This window comes from Vespa mandarinia, chromosome 8 (genome assembly GCF_050613455.1).
Source record: "Vespa mandarinia isolate Hongniang chromosome 8, ASM5061345v1, whole genome shotgun sequence".
NCBI lineage: Eukaryota > Metazoa > Arthropoda > Insecta > Hymenoptera > Vespidae > Vespa > Vespa mandarinia.
In genome coordinates, this window is record NC_140817.1 from 4,237,678 (window position 1) to 4,258,187 (window position 20,510).

General features: G+C 34.6%; 2 protein-coding genes across 3 annotated transcripts; one reads left to right on the forward strand and one right to left on the reverse strand.

Annotated features, from left to right (window-relative positions):
• The first annotated feature begins 8 nt into the window (after positions 1–8).
• RSG7 (regulator of G-protein signaling 7) lies at positions 9–7,454 on the forward strand. 2 transcript variants are annotated; one of them, XM_035886926.2, is made up of 13 exons: positions 9–3,486; positions 3,646–3,882; positions 4,072–4,168; positions 4,248–4,298; positions 4,466–4,621; positions 4,723–4,946; positions 5,108–5,334; positions 5,432–5,545; positions 5,627–5,752; positions 5,873–6,059; positions 6,145–6,237; positions 6,334–6,471; positions 7,132–7,454. In XM_035886926.2, the coding sequence occupies exons 2-12, from the start codon at positions 3,682–3,684 to the stop codon at positions 6,397–6,399; spliced, it is 1,542 nt and encodes a 513-aa protein (XP_035742819.1). In that variant the 5' UTR covers positions 9–3,486; positions 3,646–3,681; the 3' UTR covers positions 6,400–6,471; positions 7,132–7,454. The 2 variants fall into 2 exon arrangements, with proteins under 2 accessions (XP_035742819.1, XP_035742800.1); XM_035886907.2 differs by having other exon boundaries at positions 7,162–7,454.
• A 788-nt stretch (positions 7,455–8,242) lies between these two features.
• Positions 8,243–18,528, reverse strand: LOC118450867 (monocarboxylate transporter 12). Its single transcript, XM_035886879.2, has 5 exons — positions 17,272–18,528; positions 11,283–11,613; positions 10,990–11,116; positions 10,698–10,877; positions 8,243–10,320 (listed from the first exon to the last, which is right to left on the reverse strand). Exons 2-5 carry the CDS (start codon positions 11,512–11,514, stop codon positions 9,021–9,023), a joined length of 1,839 nt encoding a protein of 612 aa, XP_035742772.1. The 5' UTR covers positions 11,515–11,613; positions 17,272–18,528; the 3' UTR covers positions 8,243–9,020.
• Positions 18,529–20,510: the final 1,982 nt, after the last annotated feature.

Consider the following 20,510-nt stretch of genomic DNA (forward strand, 5'->3'; position numbering starts at 1 on the left):
CGAATTTAAGGGAAAAAAAAAAAGAAAAAAGATAAAAAATATATATATATGTATTTAATGTCCATACGCGACCAAAATAAAAAACGGTTAAAGGATTAACCAGATAAAAAGGAAGTGCAGGTCACAACATTGCGGTAGCGATATTCATCTAAAAGAATTTATAATAGTGAAAAAATTGTAAATGTTGGTTGAAAAAAAAAATGGAGAACGGACTGTACATTTTGTTGCTCAATGATGTTCACGCAACACTTATTTTTACTAATCTTTAGTTGGAACGTTTATAAGAAAGAAAAGGAAAAAGAAAGATTTAATAGATGAACGAACAAGTAGGGTGCAGTGCACATGTTGTTCGTATTTCCGCCTGCGTATTTTCAACGTAGAGCAACAGAGTATGTATATGATAATGGACGATCATATCTAGTCTTAAAGACAAGTCGGTCCATTCTAAATCGCAACTTAAACTTAAATGTCCGATCGCTGTGTTCATGTCGTGTTTAAACATATTTTACGATGTTCACGAACCGTTAAAAAGACAGTGCGGACGACTTTAATTACTACTTAAATAAATGTACTAAATGTGTATTGTTGTTTAAATTAAACTCTTAAAAGTAAAAAAAAAGGAAAACAAAAATAAAAGTAAAAAAAAAGATCATTTATAGGTGATAACGACGAAAAGTGCAATTCGGAAAGTAACTGACTGAAAGTCATCCGGAATTACACGAAAAACATGTACGCAATATGTATGTATGTATGTATGTACGTATGTATGTATGTAAGTAAGTGAATATGCATGAATGAACGTTTGCATGTGTCATGTATGTATATGTGTGTGTATATATAAATATATTATGGACACACACATATATATATATTCCGTGCAACGGAGAAAATGTATCGACAAAAAAAACTCGAGTCAAATTTTTTATAAGGGGAATGAAGGTTAATGAAGGATATTGTTAAAAAAAAAATTTATTATATTATTGTGCTTAAAAATCTTAAAATTTTTATTTATTATCTTTAAAAAGATCTTAACTTTGACATAATACGTTTTATTGTATATAAGTAAAGATCTAATGAAAAATAACACGCTCTTGTATCTATTGGATAAGTGTATGTATGGATCAAGATTTAGATCAAGAGATATAAACTTGGCCTTTCCGTAAGATTAGATTATAATTTCACATTTATAAACACTTTCTTACTTTTTAATATTAATAGTGCATTCTATGCTAAAATGAAATTTTGATGATTCGATCGATGATTTTACAACAATAATATGATTGTCGCGATATCAATGGATGTTTTTAAAAAAAATGTTTAAACAATTTTTTCTAAAGCGAAGATTTTTATTACGATTTTATTGAATATATTCGACAATTTTATTTTTCTTTACATTCTTTTACTTTGCTGACGATATCGAAAATCCATGCAATATTGCATAACATCACTATATAAAAACATTTGCTTTAAAATTATATATCTTGTATCCATTGTTATGTATTTATTGAAATAGTGGATGCATGTGTATGTATGTATATATATGCGCATATACATATATATATGTATATATATACATATAAATATATGCAAATGTCAAGTTCAGCAGGTGATTGAGATTGTACAAATGAAAATGAGTTTACAATAGAATGATTCGTTGGCATCGATATTTCTAAGATTTAAGTTCTATCTCTTGTTATGATGTCTGTGATGAATCTCGCACCAGGCAGATACAAAGATTAGTGGAAACAATACAATAGTGGAATGATCTGTCCCTTTTTGATCACAATTTATTATTCAAAATACAATATGTGTATATATATTTTTGAAAGAAAAAATTTCGTGGAATGTCTATTGTCCGTTCGCAAATGTTCCGAATAACGCTTTAACAAATACGTTTCGAAGAAACGATTGGGAACAATATTGTTAATCATTGGTTTCTGTATTTACTTTTATTATATGTGTGTGCGTGTGCGTGCGTGTATGTATGAATGTAGAATAAGTTTATATTTAATAACATGTATGTACTAAGAGAAAAAGAGAGAGAGAGAGAGAAAGAAAGAAAGAGAGAAAGAGCGTGAGCGAGCGAGAGATATATGCTAAAGAAATAAAAAAAAATAACAAATAAAAGATTTAACAATGTTAGAATGGAAATCGTACCGCACGGAGTAATAAATGAAAGAACAGAATTATATATAAAATAATGTATGAAAGCGAGAGAGAGAGAGAGAGAGAGAGAGAGAGAGAGAGAGAGAGAGAGAAAGAGAGAGAGAGAAAAAGAGAGAGAGAGGGAATGAAAGAAAATTTGAGTTTAAGAATTTTATTGAATTCAAAGATGCAAAAAAATAAAGGCGACTTAATGGCACAGGGCCGTTTATATTTTATTTTCATTATCTAATATTATCTATTCATTGTTAGCGACCTTTGAAATATATATGCGACTTTTCATTTTGTCAAATTACAAATAATTTGATAAGAGTTAGTCGAGTTTGATATAAAAAATTTTATATTAGAGAGCGAAGATAATAAAACAGAGGATGATCTAAAAAAGAACGGAAATAATTCGAAGGATTTCGAAAATGATTTGGCCTTTTAAAAGTGATCGATACATGATTGCCCGAGGACAGTGTAAAGGGCCGATATTTGTGCCACTTGGATCCCCTGTTTCTTTTTCTATACATTTACATGTTAGCAGCTTTGCTTCGTTGTCGTCGTTTGTAGGAAGAGCACGCAGTCGCAAAGTGAACGCGCAGCACCGTGCTCGTGATCACCAGGCCAACGTATGTAGGAGTTCGATTTTGACGTTCGTAGAATCGACTACTCCGTGCTCTCATTATATACTCTTACTTTAATTTTCCCTCCTCTTTCAATCCACACACACATAGTTAGTCAATTGTCTATTTTGTGCATCCTTGTGTTTATTCCTTTTCTACGCGTTTGCGCTCGCACGTTGTTTATTCACGTCCTATGCGATCCAATGTCCTTCGGAAAATAAATATCGAGAGGTCGTTTTATTAAAGTTATATATTGGTAGGTACTCGAGATTTACGTTTCTTGTGTGTGAGCGTGTGTATGTATGTGCGTGTTTAGAACGCGTGCGATGTGAAATCTACTTGTTCTATATAACAAAATTACGATAATTATTCGCGATAATGTGTGACCTCGTAACCAACAGGATCTTATTATTGAAGTGCTAAAAAAACAAAAAAACAGAGAGAGAGAGAGAGAGAGAGAATGGAGAAAATGAGATCGTTGAAATCAAGGATTACAAGAGAAACGATGATACGTTGTTTTAATATTCGTCATATTAGAAGATCGATATCGTTTTATCAAACTACGGTTAACGTCGAATAGGGAGGAGAAGGGAATAAAAAAAGAAAAAAAGAAAAGTTGAACCTCTCTCTTCTCTTTCTCGAGAAGAGCCCTTCGACGACCGCAATGCGCGCGCGGTGAATCAACGACGGACACTGTTGTTCTACATCCCGAATCGTTAGTATCGATAATAGAGAATCGTTAGAAATTAAAAAAGTAAAAAAAAAAAAAAAAAAAAAGAAGATTTTCAATAAATTTTCTTTTGTTTATCCTTATAATTTGAGAATAAATGTTCTTTGCGTTTTCATCGTGTTAAAAGTTTTCAATGTAATATAGATTGTGAAATACTGCTACGATCTTAAAGCGTATAATATGGTAACTATGAGCTCCGAAAAGTCGGCCTCCCGCCGAAAGCCAATAGAGAATAATGATACGAGAGAATCATCGGATCAAACTGGCGACAGGGAAGAGAATGATCGAACCGAGGAGAATGTTGAGAAACAGAATACACCCACGCATCGTGTCACTGCCTGTTGCGCTGAAGATACGCCAAATTATCTCGTCTACAAAAAGGTATCTCGCATGATATCTTTATCATTCTAACTGATCGATTTGTACAATATCTCTGTTAAGAGAGTTCACGTATGAATGAAATTTATTTGTCACGTTGAACACGAAACGTCGTTGTACGAGAAAAATATTTAACAGCCATCCGAAAATTATCAAGTATCTACGGGGAAAAGTATACCTACGTTCTTTCAGATGGAATCTCTAATGGAAAAAATGTTGGAGGAAGCTACAGGTGTCCCTGTAAGAACAGTAAAAAGTTTCATGACAAAAACTCCATCAGTTTTCACAGGTAGTATCGATGTCGAATGATCGAACGAAGATTTGTATTTCTAACTCGCATGATTTTTTATATTTACGCGAATTTTTAGGTTCCGATTTGATATCGTGGATGATGAAAACTATGGATATCGATGATCAAGGTATATATATATATATATATATATATATATATATATATATATATATATAGATAGATAGATAGATATATATAAACATACCTATGTGTATATGTAGAGTCAATGTTTCTTTTTCAAATTAATTACCGAGTAAATTTTTAATTATTATCTCATAACTTTTTAATATATAGAGGCTCTTCACGTGGCACATCTCATGTCATCTCATGGTTATTTCTTTCCCATTGATGATCATTGTCTTACCGTTAAAAACGATAACACATTCTATAGATTTCAAACACCTTATTTTTGGCCATCGAATTCTTGGGAACCAGAGAATACCGATTACGGTAATAAAATATAATCTTAAATTATATTTGTACATGTTTTGTTTTATTTAGGTTTATATAAAACAATAAATAAAATAACGTTCGTATATTTCGAATCGTAGCCGTTTATCTGTGCAAAAGAACGATGCAAAATAAAACGCGTCTCGAATTGGCTGATTATGAAGCTGAGAATCTAGCTAGATTGCAGAAAATGTTCTCTCGAAAGTGGGAGTTCATTTTTATGCAAGCGGAAGCACAGAGTAAAGTCGATAAAAAGAGAGATAAACTGGAAAGGAAAGTATTGGACAGTCAAGAGAGAGCCTTTTGGGACGTGCATCGGCCGATGGTAAAAGATTTTACAAGAATTTTTTTTCACTCAAAATGTGTGCTTTATTCTCTCTTTCGGGGAATACAAAAAAAAAAATAAAAGAAAAAACTTGTAGCATCGACTGAACGATGTTCTTTCAATTTATCTTACAAACCCTATCACAACGACACTGATTACAGCCTGGCTGTGTAAATACGACAGAACTCGATATCAAGAAAGCATGTCGCAGTCAAAAACCAAACTTGAGATCTAGTAAACATCTGAAACTTGGGATCGCTGGTGGAAGAATTTCTCCCCATTCGGAATCTTACATAACGTTTACGATAGAATCGTTGCAAAAGGAAATTGACATGTTGAAGGATAGATTGGATAGGAGAAATATCAAAGTTTCTAAAGTTGCGGAAGCGTAAGTTCGATGTCCGCGTAACATCTCATTCCTTTAATTATAAAGTTCATAAAATGTTCATAAAACACTGTTAATTTATCTAAATTTCAAATTTCAGTCTTATCGGATACTTCGAACAGTATTCCGAGTATGATCCATTTTTTACTCAACCTGAATTTACAAATCCGTGGATATCGGATAATCCGGAAATGTGGGAGCAAGAGAAAATAGCGTAAATAGCTTTTGTCATTATTTTGTAAATAATTATAAAATAGAATAAAAAGCTGAAGCATATTTTTTTTTTTTCGAATAGGAAAGAAGTATCTACGAGAAGAGTGAAGAGATGGGCGTTTGGCCTTCAGGAATTGTTACAGGATCCGGTCGGTAGAGAACAATTTATACGATTTTTGGAAAAAGAATTTAGCAGTGAAAATCTCAAGTAAGGATCTAACATGGCGTTATTCGTCTCTTATATTTTCAATGCTAAATGTTATATACATGTATTTCGTTACAAAAATGAATGTATGTCGGATAAACGAGATTTTTCTGCTGTGTACAGATTTTGGGAGACCGTACAGGAATTGAAAACCTTCTCGCAGAAAGATGTTAACGTTAAGGTTGAAGAAATTTGGAATGAATTTTTGGGTCCAGATGCGAGCTGTCCAATTAACGTCGATTCTAGGTCCTTCGAAATAACGAAAAAAAATTTGGAAAAACCTGATCGTTGGTGTTTCGATGTCGCTGCGGTATAATTTTTGTATAATATTTATTATATGTTTCTATTTTTCATATAAAAAAAAAAAAAGAAGAAAAAAAAATTTCTCCTCTCAGGCTCATGTTTATCATCTCATGAAGAGTGATAGTTATTCGAGATATCTTCGTTCTGAGATGTACAAAGACTTTCTTAATGGTTCGAAGAAGAAGGTGAGGGAAGATTTGAAAACCTCAAACCATCCACTTCTACACTAATGTATACATTTTAATTTAACAATATATACTTGTTAAATTTATTGTTTACAGACGTCGGTAAAGGGTATCCGATCAATCGTATCTTTCACTGGGCGCAGAGATACGGCAACTTCGTAATCTATTGTGATATTTGAAAATATCATGTAAAAAATTGGGAAAGTGCGGATATCATTTCTAATCAGTAATCACGTAAGTTAAACAAATTTTAAATCTTTTAGATAATATCATCATTTAATTTAATCCATACAGGAACTTTCGAATTATACGCGTATGTATATAACGCGATATGTTCCTCGATAAACGTTCGATAACATCGGAATATATCTATAAAAAAATCAATCTGACGATTAAAGAAGCATAATCGTTTAAATTACGTATTGTAATAATTATGCCCTTATAAAAAGACTTTACACAGAGAAACAAAACTATTTGTTTAAAATTATTCGTCATACAATTATTTTCATATCACTCTATTTATTAATTGGATATATAGTTTCACAATGTATCTGTAGATAATGTATGTAAAATACAAAAGATATAGATTGTTTTTAAGCTTGTAGAAAGCAATGAGATATACCATAAGAAATACTGGTAGACATAGTATAATGAAGTGAGTCATAAAGTAATACAACAAGTATCAAATGTACAGTTATATGCTTCTTAAGATGATATTATATTAAACTTCGTTGTCTGGAATGATCTTGCGTAATACAACAGATAATTTTCATTTAAAATGTCTATCATTAAAAAACAAAAAATAAAAGAAAAAGTATCTTTATATTATGATTATGCAGCTTTGTAAAGCTGTGTAAGAATACCAATAATATACGTGTTTTTTCCATTTTATAGTAAATCTTCATTCAAGAAATTTGATTTTAGCGACGTCAGAAATGTAATCAAAAGGATCCAATGCTATGAAGTAGTAAATACCGACAGTGATCAGACTGGCATTTACTAAGCTCAATAGAAACAGGTGGCAATAATCAGATGTGCCGAATTATGGTTTTCTACTTACAGTAGTATGTACTTTTGTTGACAAATCGTCGTTGATAAAACTGTTTGAAATGTCAACTAACGTTCTATAATTATTATATATGTATAATACGTACAGTTTTTCTGCGTCGTGTAAATGGACTTAAAAATGGAAAAGTGAAAAGAGTTAATGTTTGAGGTAGACAGCATATATAAGACTCACAGATGTGTACCAACGTTTTTTCATTCTTTTTTTAATCCTCCTCCTCTCTCTCTCTCTCTCTCTCTCTCTCTCCCTCTCTCTCTCCTTTTCTATCTTACTTTCTCTCTTACTTTCTCCCTTTTTCTTTCTTTCTCTTAAAGCTCGACACACTTCCTTTCTTTTCTTACAAAAGAAAAATTATTCTATTTCTAATAATTGAGATGGCAACCGCGTGTCTAATAATAATTAAAGCAAGATAGATAAGCGCTTCGTGAAGAAAGGAATAATTAATGAATTACTAGATTATTCGAACGCAGAATCTCTCTCTCTCTCTCTCTCTTTCTCTCTCTTTCTCTCGTCTTTCGTCATACACCGCTATTATAAACATACAATGTCTTCTTGGATGCTCTTTTATCGGATAAGCGAGCAATCCAAGTGCGAAGAACTATTTATGACAACACGCCCCTTGTAACTTCAGCACTCATAGAGTCGAGCCTACGAACGTTACGTCTTCTTTAAACAAACGCTTCTCCCACATGTTTTCACGCATCACGATAATTCTTTTTTCTTCTTCTTCTTCTTATTTTCCCCATTTCGTAATAATAAGAAAAATATTTTTAGTGGCTCGCGCGTGCATTTTGTACATTCGCACAGGCGTGACTAGATATATACGAATACCCAGAGAACCCGGAGCATCGGTGTGAATCGCTAATGCAAAAATCGTCTAACGCGAACTAAGTTCGTTAAAAATCTGGAGATTTAACACCCTTCTTTTTTTTTCTTTCTTCTAACGGCCTTTTATCAAATATTCATTTAAGTAACGTCTTATCGGCTTGATTTAATTAAAATTTTCGATCTCGTTTCAATGATCGAAATTTATTCTTTATGAGCTATGAAAATTCATGCCACCTATGTTATAGCTAAGAAATTCATTTCTAATGAAACGTTTGAGTGGTGTCTGTTAAAAAAAAAAAAAAAAAAAAAAAAAAAAAAGAAAATACAAGAAAACAACATGACTAATCAATTAGAGTAAAGATACTACGAATATAGATACTACTAATGCCAGAGTATAGAACAAGAGATCGACGCGACGCATTTTCAATGATAAAATCTCATAATAATATTATGAACGATAAACGATAGTACATCGACGATCCGCCTGATAAAATCTTGTATTTGGAAAAACATATACACTAACATTGGTCTTACAAAAGTGTTTTTGTCACTTTAGAAGGCAATCTACCACTTAATGATCAATGACTCTAACGATTGTTAAAAAAAAAAAATCGATCGTATTATTAACGAAAAACGATTCGTGATGTGATCCTAATCGCTAAATACTGATCACAAGTATTTTCACTTCTCTTACAATCGAGAGTGAAATACTTCAGATACTCATGAATTATCTATAAGTATTGTAATAATACGCTTATGTAGTCCCTGCATTTATATCTACGAATATTTTGTATACTTTCCTTGGAATGACGTCATCACAAAAATTACACGAACGAGTAAAGATACTTCTCATTCGTGAGGGTTAGTTTGTAATTACACTTCTATACCGTTATACCTCTTCGATCTTTTTTTTACTGTTCCTTTTGATTAGAGGCACAATGGCCCAGAGAGCGGTACCCAGTATAAGTATTATACCGAATGCCAAGAAAATGGGTTTATAAGATCCAACATGTTCATAGATGACACCGCAAACCGGCGGTCCGACAAGTTGGAGGACACCGTTAACAAAGAGCGAGATTCCATAAGAGGAACTGAGTTTATCAGTACCAAGCATGTCAGCCAGGATAACGGTCGTGATGCCGATGTACATGCCGGAAGAGAGGCCAAATAATGCACAAAAAAAGGAAAGCATCCCATAACTATTGGCCATCGGTAGTAGCGCCAGAGCTATCCCACTAGTTCCAAGGCCACCGACGAAATAATAATATTTCGGTACGAAATCTATATCGGATAAAGAAGCACCACTTATTCTACCGATAAGATCAAGAGCTGAAACAGTGGATAACAAAAGAGCCGATGAATTTTGATCGAAGCCTTGCGAGTTTGCGTAGGACGGCAAATGAATCATAAAGTTTGTATTGCTGATCGCTGACGTCGAGTTTGATATCAAAATGACCAGATAAATCGGATCCTTCAGCATGCTGAAATCAAAAGATAGATATACTTTCTTCGTGCTTTCACTCTTAGTCGATGAAGTCTCGGACTTCGATGGCTTTGGCGTAGAGATTTCTACTTGCACGGGCTTGTCCAATTTCACGGATTCGTTGTCCTCTTGGAGATGCATTTTTATCGATATTCCTAATACGTTTGATCCGTTATCTGACATTGTGCTAATCTGACGGGAATTGAACGGTTCATTAGTGACGAAATGTTTTTTATCAACTAGCTTTCTATTGCTTGTACTCGAAGTCTCTTTAACGTTTTCTTCGTCATATTTATCATGAAGATCCTCCTCTTTTTCCTTGTCATCTACGCTAGCAATATCCTCTATAACTTGATCCTTGACGATCCATTGATCTTGCTCCTCTTCTTCATTCGGCTTTGTCAATTTTTCAAATCCTTCTTCTTTGGACGTAGTCAGCTTCGAATAATTCAATAATTCCGTTAAATTTTGTACCTGCTTCGTCGTACTTTCGATTTTTTCATTCTTCTCGTCCTGAACAATCGAATTCAATTTCGCCGGATCGATCGATTGACGTTTTTCGTCGATCGGTTCGTCCAAGCTTAAAGCTTCGTTATCGATTCCTTCCTCTATGGGAACGGCTATCATATGTTGTTCGACCGGATGATAGAGCAACGCACAAACTAGCGTGTTCAATGTTAAAGCACCCATAATAAGTACCGCACCTCTGGAATAACGAAAGAAAGATTGTTAATGTTACGTTTCTTTTTTTGAGATTAAAAAAAAAAAAAAAAAAAAAAAAAAAAAAAAAAAAAAAAAAAAGAAAGAACGAAGAAAAATAAAATAAAAGTGTATTTCTTTTACACAATGTTTGCCCCGAATCTACGCGGCAAATGTGCTCTTTCGCACATTTAATGACATCACTTATACCATTAGGATGTCTAAGAAATAACAAATGTTAAATGACTAACTGGCAATTATATTCGTATTTATGTGAATGGTAAACGAGCAACTGGGCAATTACATCGGTGCTATTTCTGATGTTCAAAGTGCATCGTTCGACTTTCTAACGCCATCCTCTTCCCCTCTCCTTTCACAAGTTACCTATATCCAAAACAGTCAAGAAGATATTGAAGAAGCGGTGGTAACACTATAGTCCCAATCGCGCTCCCGGAAATGCAGAGACCGTTGGCAAAACCACGTAGCCTCTGGAAATACGCTGTGACGATATAAATCGTTGGTGGAAAGGATAAACCAGCACCGATTCCGACCATCAGACCATAACTAGATGAAGAAGAAAAAAAGAAATATAAAGAAATTTTACCGATTATTATTCATACATGCACACATATACATCTATAGGTAATATTAAAATTGTTTCTTTTCCATTACTTACCTAACGTAGAGATAAGAAACAGAATTAGCAAAATAGCTGAGCATCATTCCAGTAGCGGCAAAGGTGCCGCCAATTAATGTCACGGTTTTATAAGAATACTTGGTAGAGAGAACACTCGACAAGGGACCTATTACAAAGATGGTACACGATAAATAAACACACATTTGTATAAGTTCTATTCGAATGGCATGTTAGATAAACTAAGAGAATTTTAATTCATGTAAATGGATCGCTCAGAGTTGCACGGATATGTTTAGCATAACGATAATATAGTAAGAAGCCGATCTCCTTACCCAAAGAGTTGTAGAGAAAATAACAGAGAGCCGGCATCCAAGAGGCTGCTGTTGGCGATGCCTTGAAAACGTGAAGGAATTCGACGAAGAGAACGCCGAAGGATTTGACGGTTCCAGGGATAAGGAAGTTGACAATAAGGGCTGAGGTCAATACGACCCAACCCCACCCCCCGTCCGGTGGTATCATCTTCGTTTTGCCGCTAACATTCCTCGTTGTCTTAGTCGTTGTCATTGTCGTTGCTACTGCTGCTGCTGCTGCTGTTGTTGTCGTAATAACGGGAAATCGATCGGATCGATTCTAACTCTGTGTTTTGTTAATGAAATCGCCCAACTAGAGGGTGTAGAAAAATAACAGAAAAAGGGAGGGAAAATCAGAGATTAAACGTTACGTACGTATTAGAATAATCAATGCTATGCATACAGAATCCAGCTAAGAATAATAGAAATTTATGGGTGTATTTATGTATGAAAGGATATATATGTACATAGAGAGAGAGAGAGAGAGAGAGAGAGAGAGAGAGAGAGAGAGAGAGAGAGAGAGGGAGAGAGAGAGAGAGAAAAAGAAAGATTATTATCGATATTAACGTGACGGATTACCTAACGACGTCCTCGATCAACGGAAAATCGAATGATCGAGAATAGTGTATATAACATAAAAGTCTATCATTATTTCCTTTATATGATTTTTCTCATAAAAATAAAAAAATAAAATAAAAATATATTAAAATTCTTCTTAGATATTAGCAATTATATATTTCAACGTTTCTACCTAAAATTAAAATCGATTGAAAAAGTAGATATCTTCGAGTTACATCCTAGTAATCATAAGATCGAACGACATTACGTCATTCGTCCCTGCTAATTAGATCACTCGAGTAGATCAGGATATCACTTGTATATCGTCACGACAAGATTTTCCAAATGAAATACAGATGAACAAGAGAAATAAAAATGTAAATAAGAATTTTATTATTTAAAAGAAATAATTGCTCCTTGAAACTTGGCGCAATCCCTTTCAGAGAAAACAAATCGTTCAGATAAAAACAGATGAAATTAAAAAAAGAATAATAATAAAAAAAAAGAAATAAAAAAATATAATAATAATAATAATAATAATAATAATAATAATAATAAGATCGTTCGATAAAGGGCTTCAAACGATTACGTGTTTTCCGATGTTAGTCGAGAAGATCATCCTTTTTTTCTCGCATGCGAAATCAGGCTTGCGCGTTTGTCCGTGTAGAATAAATGTAATTTTCATTAGAAGACGCCGTTCATTGAAACCGTAACGTAAACGTGCTCCGTTTACCATAATCGACGATTACCAAAGGAAAGAGGAAAGAAGAAAATCGCTATTTGTGTATTTACGTGCTAGGAAGTTAAACGGGAATGAACGCGTAGAGAAACACGTGATCCGTAAAATATTGACTCGCGATATATAAAGCGAGAAGCGTGAATCAAATACGAAAAGGATTCACGGAGAGGAATAGGGCTCGTGAAGAAAGTAGATTCACGACGTGGAATAGTGAGAGACAGAAAATGCACTCTCGTGAATTAATTAACTTTTCTTCGTATTCCTGCATTTTTCTTCTTCTTCTCTTCTTTTTTTTTCTTTCTTTTTTTCTCACACATTTGTTATCTGTAACTATAGTTTCGAATATACAATATTATTGTAGAATAATGATTTTATGACATATTTATGTGTCTCATTCGAATTTTCATGAGTTGGAATTTTATTCTTCTTCCTTTTTTCTTTTTCTTTTTTTTTTTTTTCTTCCCCTGAACATTCCGAACGTTATTAACGATTGAAATTAAATCAAATACAACGTTGAGACGATAAAATAAAAAAATAAAGAAGGAAAAATTGAAAGAAGAAGGATACGTAAACGTTATGCAACGCGTATCTCATATTTCTCAACGAAATTGTATCCTTACGATTCGAGCTATTACTATTTAATATATTTAGGAAAAATAAAATATAAATTGGTAAGAGTGATCCATTCTCTTATGTCCTGATAATGTCACTAAACGAGAGTTCTTTCTCTTTCTTTTTCTCTCTTTCTCTCTTTCTTTTTCTCTCTCTCTCTCTCCCTCTCCCTTTCTCTTTCTCCCTTAATGAAAAAAATATAAACTAAGAAGGTTTGGGAAGTATACTACAACCGTTTGCTTTCTACGATTCGATCTCTCCTCGATATAGTAGATCTCTCTTGATCGGAGAATGCTCGAGAAAAAAAGAAAGAAAGAAAGAAAGAGAGAGGAATACGCGTTCTGGTTAGAGTGAGAGTAAATCGATGAAAAAAGGCGCTAGTAGCCTTACGAAACTTTCGATCGAGCTGTTTAGCTCAACGGAGCTAACTCGATGCAAGATACTCTGCAAAGAGAGAAAGAGAGAAAGAGAGAGAGGAAAAGAAATAAAGAAAGAAAGACTGAGCCATTTTATATTTTTTCGTTTTTTCTTCTTTTTCCTTCTTTCATAAAAATGAATATGTATTATCGTAAAGATAAAACAAAAAATAATAAAAAAAAAAAAGTAAATAAAAAAAGAGATACAAAAAAAAATGTCAGGGATCATCTCCATTAAAATAAAAATGACGTTCGTTTTCTATAATCTTCTGTAATTTTCTACTATCTGCAAATACGTAGATCTGATTCGATTCCTTCAAGAACGCCGATTTGGTAATGTTCGATTTATGTAATGACTTACATGGTCACGGAAGATCTAACAAGTAAGGTCGACGTGAATCGAAGAATGAGGAAGAGAAGGATGAGGAACGTGGAAGAGGGAGGAAGAGGGAGAAGGAGAAGGAACGGAAGAAGCAAACCAAATATAATCATAATCGTCAACGTATTTTGTTCGAACGACGAAATCGCACGAATGAGCTATTTTAAAGTCGTGCATGAGCAAATTCGTTGAACACGAGCTTTTAATTATCTGAGAGCAATTGACGCACGGACCCCGATCGGTCAAGTGGGAATATGCTTAAGTACGCTAACATCTCGTGTAAACTGAACAGAAAGGGAGAAACGTAATATATACTACACCGGTTTTAATGGCTCTACGTTTCTTATATGCGTTATTTTCTATCTTTCTCTCTCATTCAGTCATATACATTCACTCTATTGGCTTCCCTATCTCAAAGAGAGGAGTAGTCAACAAAAATGCTCCGAGAGAGTAAGCAACCAAGTAGAATATACCAAATTGTGTGCAGACACGTTTAGCCTCTAACGGTCCGTATCTACTCTTAAGATCTATAAGAAGAAAAATATTCTCCGACAATATTGCAAATCTTCCAGCATATTTTCCGCTCGTCAATTGACTTGTTTTGATGATTTCATCACGTATGCGCAAGTGAATGTATATATATATATATATATACAAGGTGACTGATAGTAATTAGATTCATAAATGTAAAGATTGTTATTATTAAGAGAAAATAGTATAAGTTTAGAGAAGAAAAGAAATTTCATACAAAAAAAAAAGAAAAAAAAAAGAAACGCCTGTAATCGCACGGGATACGGGATAAAAGAAGAACCTGAGCGGGATATAGGGACCTTCTAAGGACGCGCCAGGAACTTAAATATCACGTCGTTGACACCATTTATGGTGACTCTTTGTAAAAACATGTTCCCGCTAATTACTGTGCATTTTCTCGGATTTATATTTATAAACCGCGTATATTTTTCTTATCGTCTGCCATAAGGTAAAACCTTAAACTTGTCGCGAGCCCTTTAAGTACCATTCCTATTCGCGAGAGAATGAAACTGGTTCTCCCCGGAGGATTTTCTTTAGAATATATACTGCTGCTCATGTACACCGATCGCGATCTTCATTGGGGGTTTATATCGTTTAAACGGAGCCTCGTTTTTTTTAGTAAAGAAAGTTTTTCAATCTTTTTTTTTTCTTTCTTTCTTTTTCTTCTTTTTTTTTTAAGCGAACAGACCAACTTTTTCATTTGGAAAATCTTTAACTCTTGGGTCAATGAACCTGAGGGGACTCGCGTTCGCCTGCTATTTCTTTCTTTCCTTCGTCGAAGTAAAAAGAAATCTTTGCCGCGTAAGGATAAATCCGTTAACGCTTTAACTACTATGGGGGTAACCGGTACTCGACTTATAAGAATCCGTAATTGTCAGTATTGACTGGGAATTACAAGTGCAAATGTAATTTTAATTATAACGAAGTAATATGTATTATAACGGGAACTGAATCAATGTCGATCTCTATAAAACTTTGTCTGAACTCATTTTTCGCAACCAATTGGATATTAAAAATACAATCATTTTTTATTATTAGAGAGGTCTCCATTCGACATGTAAAAAACAAATTTACGTATCATATATTAAACACGATGCGTCAGTATAAATAGTGGCATATTAAAATCTTCGATAATGATAATTTGCATGGACGTGAAGAACATGAATAAATAAAACAAAAAGCCACTGATTTAATCCATTTTTAATGGGCCGTGTCTCTCGTGCGAAAGCAACGGAACTGCTAAACGTTTTTCCTGTTTATTTCGAGGACACATGTGCCCGATTATGATTATCAGGTTTGAAAATAATTTCAAAGTTGACCGCACGTATATTTGCGTCTATAAATATAACTACATGCATACACGGTTATTTCGCTTGCGAACTTCGTTTACAGTTACGGCGAAAGCACTTCTATCGTTCGTCCGTTATTAAATTATGCCTCGAGGACGGCCTTTGCACTTCTCGACTTGACTCGAAAGATGATGACTCTACGAATGAAATTCCGTGCAAAAAAAAAATTATGAAACTTTAACAAATGTTTCGTGATAAAATCTATTTTGAAAGAAAATAAATTTACATCCGTCAATCGATCGATTATATCGGCTAAAGAAAAAGGGATACTTATCGATATGAATCGTCGATCGTTTTTCATCAATGAAATTTATTAAAATCGATGGACTTAATATGTTAAATTTTGAAAAAAAAAAACAGCAGAAATTATGGGAAAGATGAGTGAAACAATAAAATGAACGGAAATGAAGGGACTACATATGATCGTTCCATTTTAATCGATCGTGCAATTACAACATACAATTACGAACCGACGATGAATTAATTGCGATGCGAATCATACATAAAGATACTACAAACGAATCGAGCTCTTTATTGCATTCTATACGATATAGATCTTATATTCTTCGTTTATACACACACGTATGCAATGCAAACATGTTATGTATGTAGTAAGCGGTCTCTCAAGCATGCATAAATGAAACAAATACAACGTTAATTTGCAAATGACTCTTGCCGATCGTTCGGTAGAAAATGAAAGTTTTCCCTTGACAGGACTTCGTGCCGGGCGGCACCGTAGCCGCGGACGTCTATAATTACACGGTAAACACGTCGCCAACGCTATACTACGAATAACTAATATGTTAAAAAGAAGAAGAAATGAGTGTCGATCCGTAAGAAAAACTTAAAGATATACTACGTTGACGTATTAATCTCATCTAGGATGATCAAGAGTCAACAATGTTGCACGCAAGCAGCTTTTAGTGGAGTACATCATAGTATATTACATAGCTACGAAATGAGCTTGGGAGATCACTTTCGCGGATTGAAAAGCCGGAAGATTGGTAGCAGCTCCCGCCAATTGGTCTCTTTCGCTAGAACGTTTTTCTGCTCGAAGAAAAGATCTATCAAATGATTAGTGAATGAATGTGTATGAAAAATAAATAAATCGTTGGAGATCACATATAATGAAATAATTAAATTAAACTGATAATAAAGAAAGAAAAAGAAACTAAAAGGGAAAAAAAAAGAAAAAAGAAAGAAAGAAAATACTTGAGGAAATAGAAAATGAGGAAAATGGATGGTCCCACGATCGATGGATTGGGTCAAAAAAAAATCATTTATATAAGAGAAAGATAAAGAGAAAGAGAGAGAGAGAGAGAGAGAAAGAGAGAGAGAGAGAAAGAGAAAGAGAGAAAGAAAGAAAGAGAGAGGAACGTGCACTGACCTGGGGCGCTCGAGTTCGACGGGGCAGTCGCGGACTGTCTCTTCGTTCTGTTGGACGGGGGGAAGATTCTTCATCGGGCGTTCACTATCATCGTGAGTCTTCGACTGGACTGCGCACCCGGCCCGGAGGAGAGAACCCGTTCCAACTCTCCCGGCGGCTCCCTCTTCTTTTTCCTTCAATCCTCGGCCCTGTCTGAGAACGGCCGAAGGTTGCCCTCGGCCGCGTTACCTCGGCCAACAGCAGCGTCGCATAGCCGTCCAGGCATTACGTTGACTCCAGAGACGAAGAAAGGGGGAAAAAAAAAGAACAAGAGGAGAAGGAAAAGAATAGAAGGAAGGAAAGAAGAAGAAGAAGAGGAAGAAGAAGAAGAGAGAAGGAAAATACTCCTCTTCTTCTTCATTTACGGAGAAACACCATCGCCATCTCCGTCGTTGGTGCTCTTCGTCGTGGTGTTCGCGTGCACGAACGTCCTCATCGACTGGCGCCTACGATCTATTCTAAAGAGCTTCTGGAATCCCGTGAAGAGGAGAACGTAGATAGACGCGATGAGGATGAAGAGGACTGGCTACTTGCGTTTCGTGCGATCGTTGATGAAACAAGCACGAGTAAGAAGAAACGAAGGGTGCTGAGAAATGATTCCTTCGGGTATACTTTTATATACACAACCATTAAACTCGCATATGCTCTTTTCTTTTTTCTTTTTTTTTTTCTTCTTTTTTATTATGGCGAGTTCAACAAAAAAATAACCATATTTATAGGAAGGGAGGAGGGATATATTATCCTAGTGAGTTAAAATAGCAAGAGGAACTTATTTTCTCTCCCCTTTCTTTCTCACTCTACTTCTTTTTCTTTACCATCCTCCATCTCGGACCCCTTACGGTCCTTGTTTTTGATATTCTCTTCTTTTTATCCCGACTCATGCACCTCCTTCGTTCTTCTCTTCGTCTTCTTCTTCTTCTTCTTTTCCTTCTTCCTTCTTCTTTTCTTTTTCTTCTTATACGTCCATCGCTCGGTGGTCATCTCAGTTAGTTTTTATTTTGCACCGAGAGAGGCTATTTTTAACCCCGTATCTTCTTTCTCTCCTTCGTCCTTTTCGTCTTCTTCGTGTTCCTCTCCTTCTCCGGGCGAATAAAAAGCAACATGACCTTGATCGTTGCGGTGCGTATTGCATCTAAACAATAAACGTACTTACGCACGCGTGTAAATAAAATAATGAACGTGAAGAATAATGATAAATAAACATGGCTTATTTAATTCTTTCTCTCTCTCTCTCTCTCTCTCTCTCTCTCTCTCTCTCTCTCTCTCTCTCTCTCTCTCTCTCTCTCTCTCTCTCTCTCTCTCTCTCCTCTCTAAATTCTTTTTAATGAAAAGTTTTATCGACTTTTCTCACTCATGTATTTTTGTAACTTCGCTATCATGGAAAATAAATGCTGTGAAATCGGTCCATGCTAATAATTTTTATCCTTTTTCTAATTCTCTCAGGTTCAAATAATCGGATATATTCTCGTTCATAAATCTGCACTCGCAGCAACATCGTTGCAAGCAAGTCTTCCACCCTTTTAACATCTTCGAGACACGGCGCCTACCGTCCTCTTTCTTTTTTTTTCTCCTCTCCTCCTTCCTACCTAATCTTTTTTTCTCTTTTGCATTTTTCTCACCTCTTACTCCTTTTCTTTTTTCCTTTCTTCCTTCCTTCCTTCCTTCCTTCCTTTCCACCCTCATCCACGGCCTACCCAAGTCCTCGTAATAATCGTGATTACGAGGATTTTATCGTTTCCCGGTTTTCGCTTGCAATTTACAACATACAACGGTGCGTCTTCTTGGTAAAAAGAGTAACAACGTATGTGTACACGCACACTGCACTGCTGCCTTCATGGTTGAAGTGCAGTAGTAAAAGAAGAACTGGTTTTCTTGGCTCAGAATATCTTTGCAAACAAAGGATTAGTAGCTTGGGCCTTGGCGAAGGCCGCATCGCGTAACGATAATATATCCGGGGGGCGGGAGATGTAATCGAGCGAACGATAGAATCTTGGTCCTTACTGAAAATTCTAGGCAAGTGTGATAGAGAAAAATATATACGTATGTATATATGCATATGTACGTATGCATGTATATGCATACGCGCGCTCTTATAGAAAGAGAGATAGATGGGGAGGGAAGTAGTGAGAGAGGGGAGATAAAAATGATCATCGGCCTCTCTACAGCCTCTCTACGACTACTTTCGAGATAATGTAAGAAAAAGTAAGAAAAAGAGGAAGAGAGAAATCGATGATGATATTTATACTTATAGCGATGTGCTCAATATACTAACGTAGCTGGAAGTAATTGAGTGGATTCAATATTAGCCTGGTCTGGTCAAGAATAGCTACGATGGGAATCCCGTCTGACCACCTTGCTGCTCTTCTTCGATCGTTCGCCAGCTAAATTAGGGTGAATGTTCCGTCGTACCGGGTGGAATAATCGTTACTCGATTCAAGACTGGACTGATAATGGATCTCGCGCAAGACAACTTTAAATGTTATGTCACGCTAAAGATATTAATCTGTCGTAATTTTAACACGAGGAAATTTTTCAATAACATTTTCAATCAGTAATTTTGTACATGGTAAAAATAAAATAAAATAATTTTCTCTTTCTCTCTCTTAAGTATTCGAGAGTTGTAGCTGGCAAGGAAAGAAAAAGAAAAAAAAAAACAAACACGTTTGCAACTAATCAATCACCGTGTTTATGTCCTTCACAACGAAAAAAAAAGAAATAATAAGCATTAAACGTGACGATAAAGAAAATAATACTTACAATTATTATCGTTTATACGTTATTATTAAAAAAGACGTTTTTAAAAATGCTATAATGACGATTTTTCTCTCTTTTGTTTTTCTTTCAAAAAAGACAAGAGATTTTGACATTTTTAAAAATTCACATTCATTTTAAACGAAATATAATCGACGTCTACAAAAGACGGATTGGATTTTTAATAGTTGTTTTTTTTTTTGTTTTTAATCATCGCTATAAAATTAACATATTCAATATGCGTTGAAAAACAGAGAATAAGAAACTCACTAATCTGCTGGTACGAGATCGAAAGGAGAAACATAAATAAGATGTTTTATCAATTCAATTTTTCAATTGGAATTATCTTACTGGTATCCATTTCAATTATATATATTTAATTAATTATATATATTATATCAATTATATATATTATATCAATTATATATATATATATATTTTAACGAAAT

Coding starts and splice junctions, on each gene's coding strand:
- RSG7 (XM_035886926.2), top strand. CDS start 3,682: ATGGTAACTATGAGCTCCGAAAAGTCGGCCTCCCGCCGAAAGCCAATA. Junction 4,947..5,107: donor GGGACGTGCATCGGCCGATG/GTAAAAGATTTT, acceptor CACTGATTACAG/CCTGGCTGTGTAAATACGAC. Junction 5,753..5,872: donor TTTAGCAGTGAAAATCTCAA/GTAAGGATCTAA, acceptor TGCTGTGTACAG/ATTTTGGGAGACCGTACAGG.
- LOC118450867 (XM_035886879.2), bottom strand. CDS start 11,514: ATGACAACGACTAAGACAACGAGGAATGTTAGCGGCAAAACGAAGATG. Junction 10,878..10,989: donor GTTTCTTATCTCTACGTTAG/GTAAGTAATGGA, acceptor TTCTTCATCTAG/TTATGGTCTGATGGTCGGAA. Junction 10,321..10,697: donor CTTGACTGTTTTGGATATAG/GTAACTTGTGAA, acceptor TCGTTATTCCAG/AGGTGCGGTACTTATTATGG.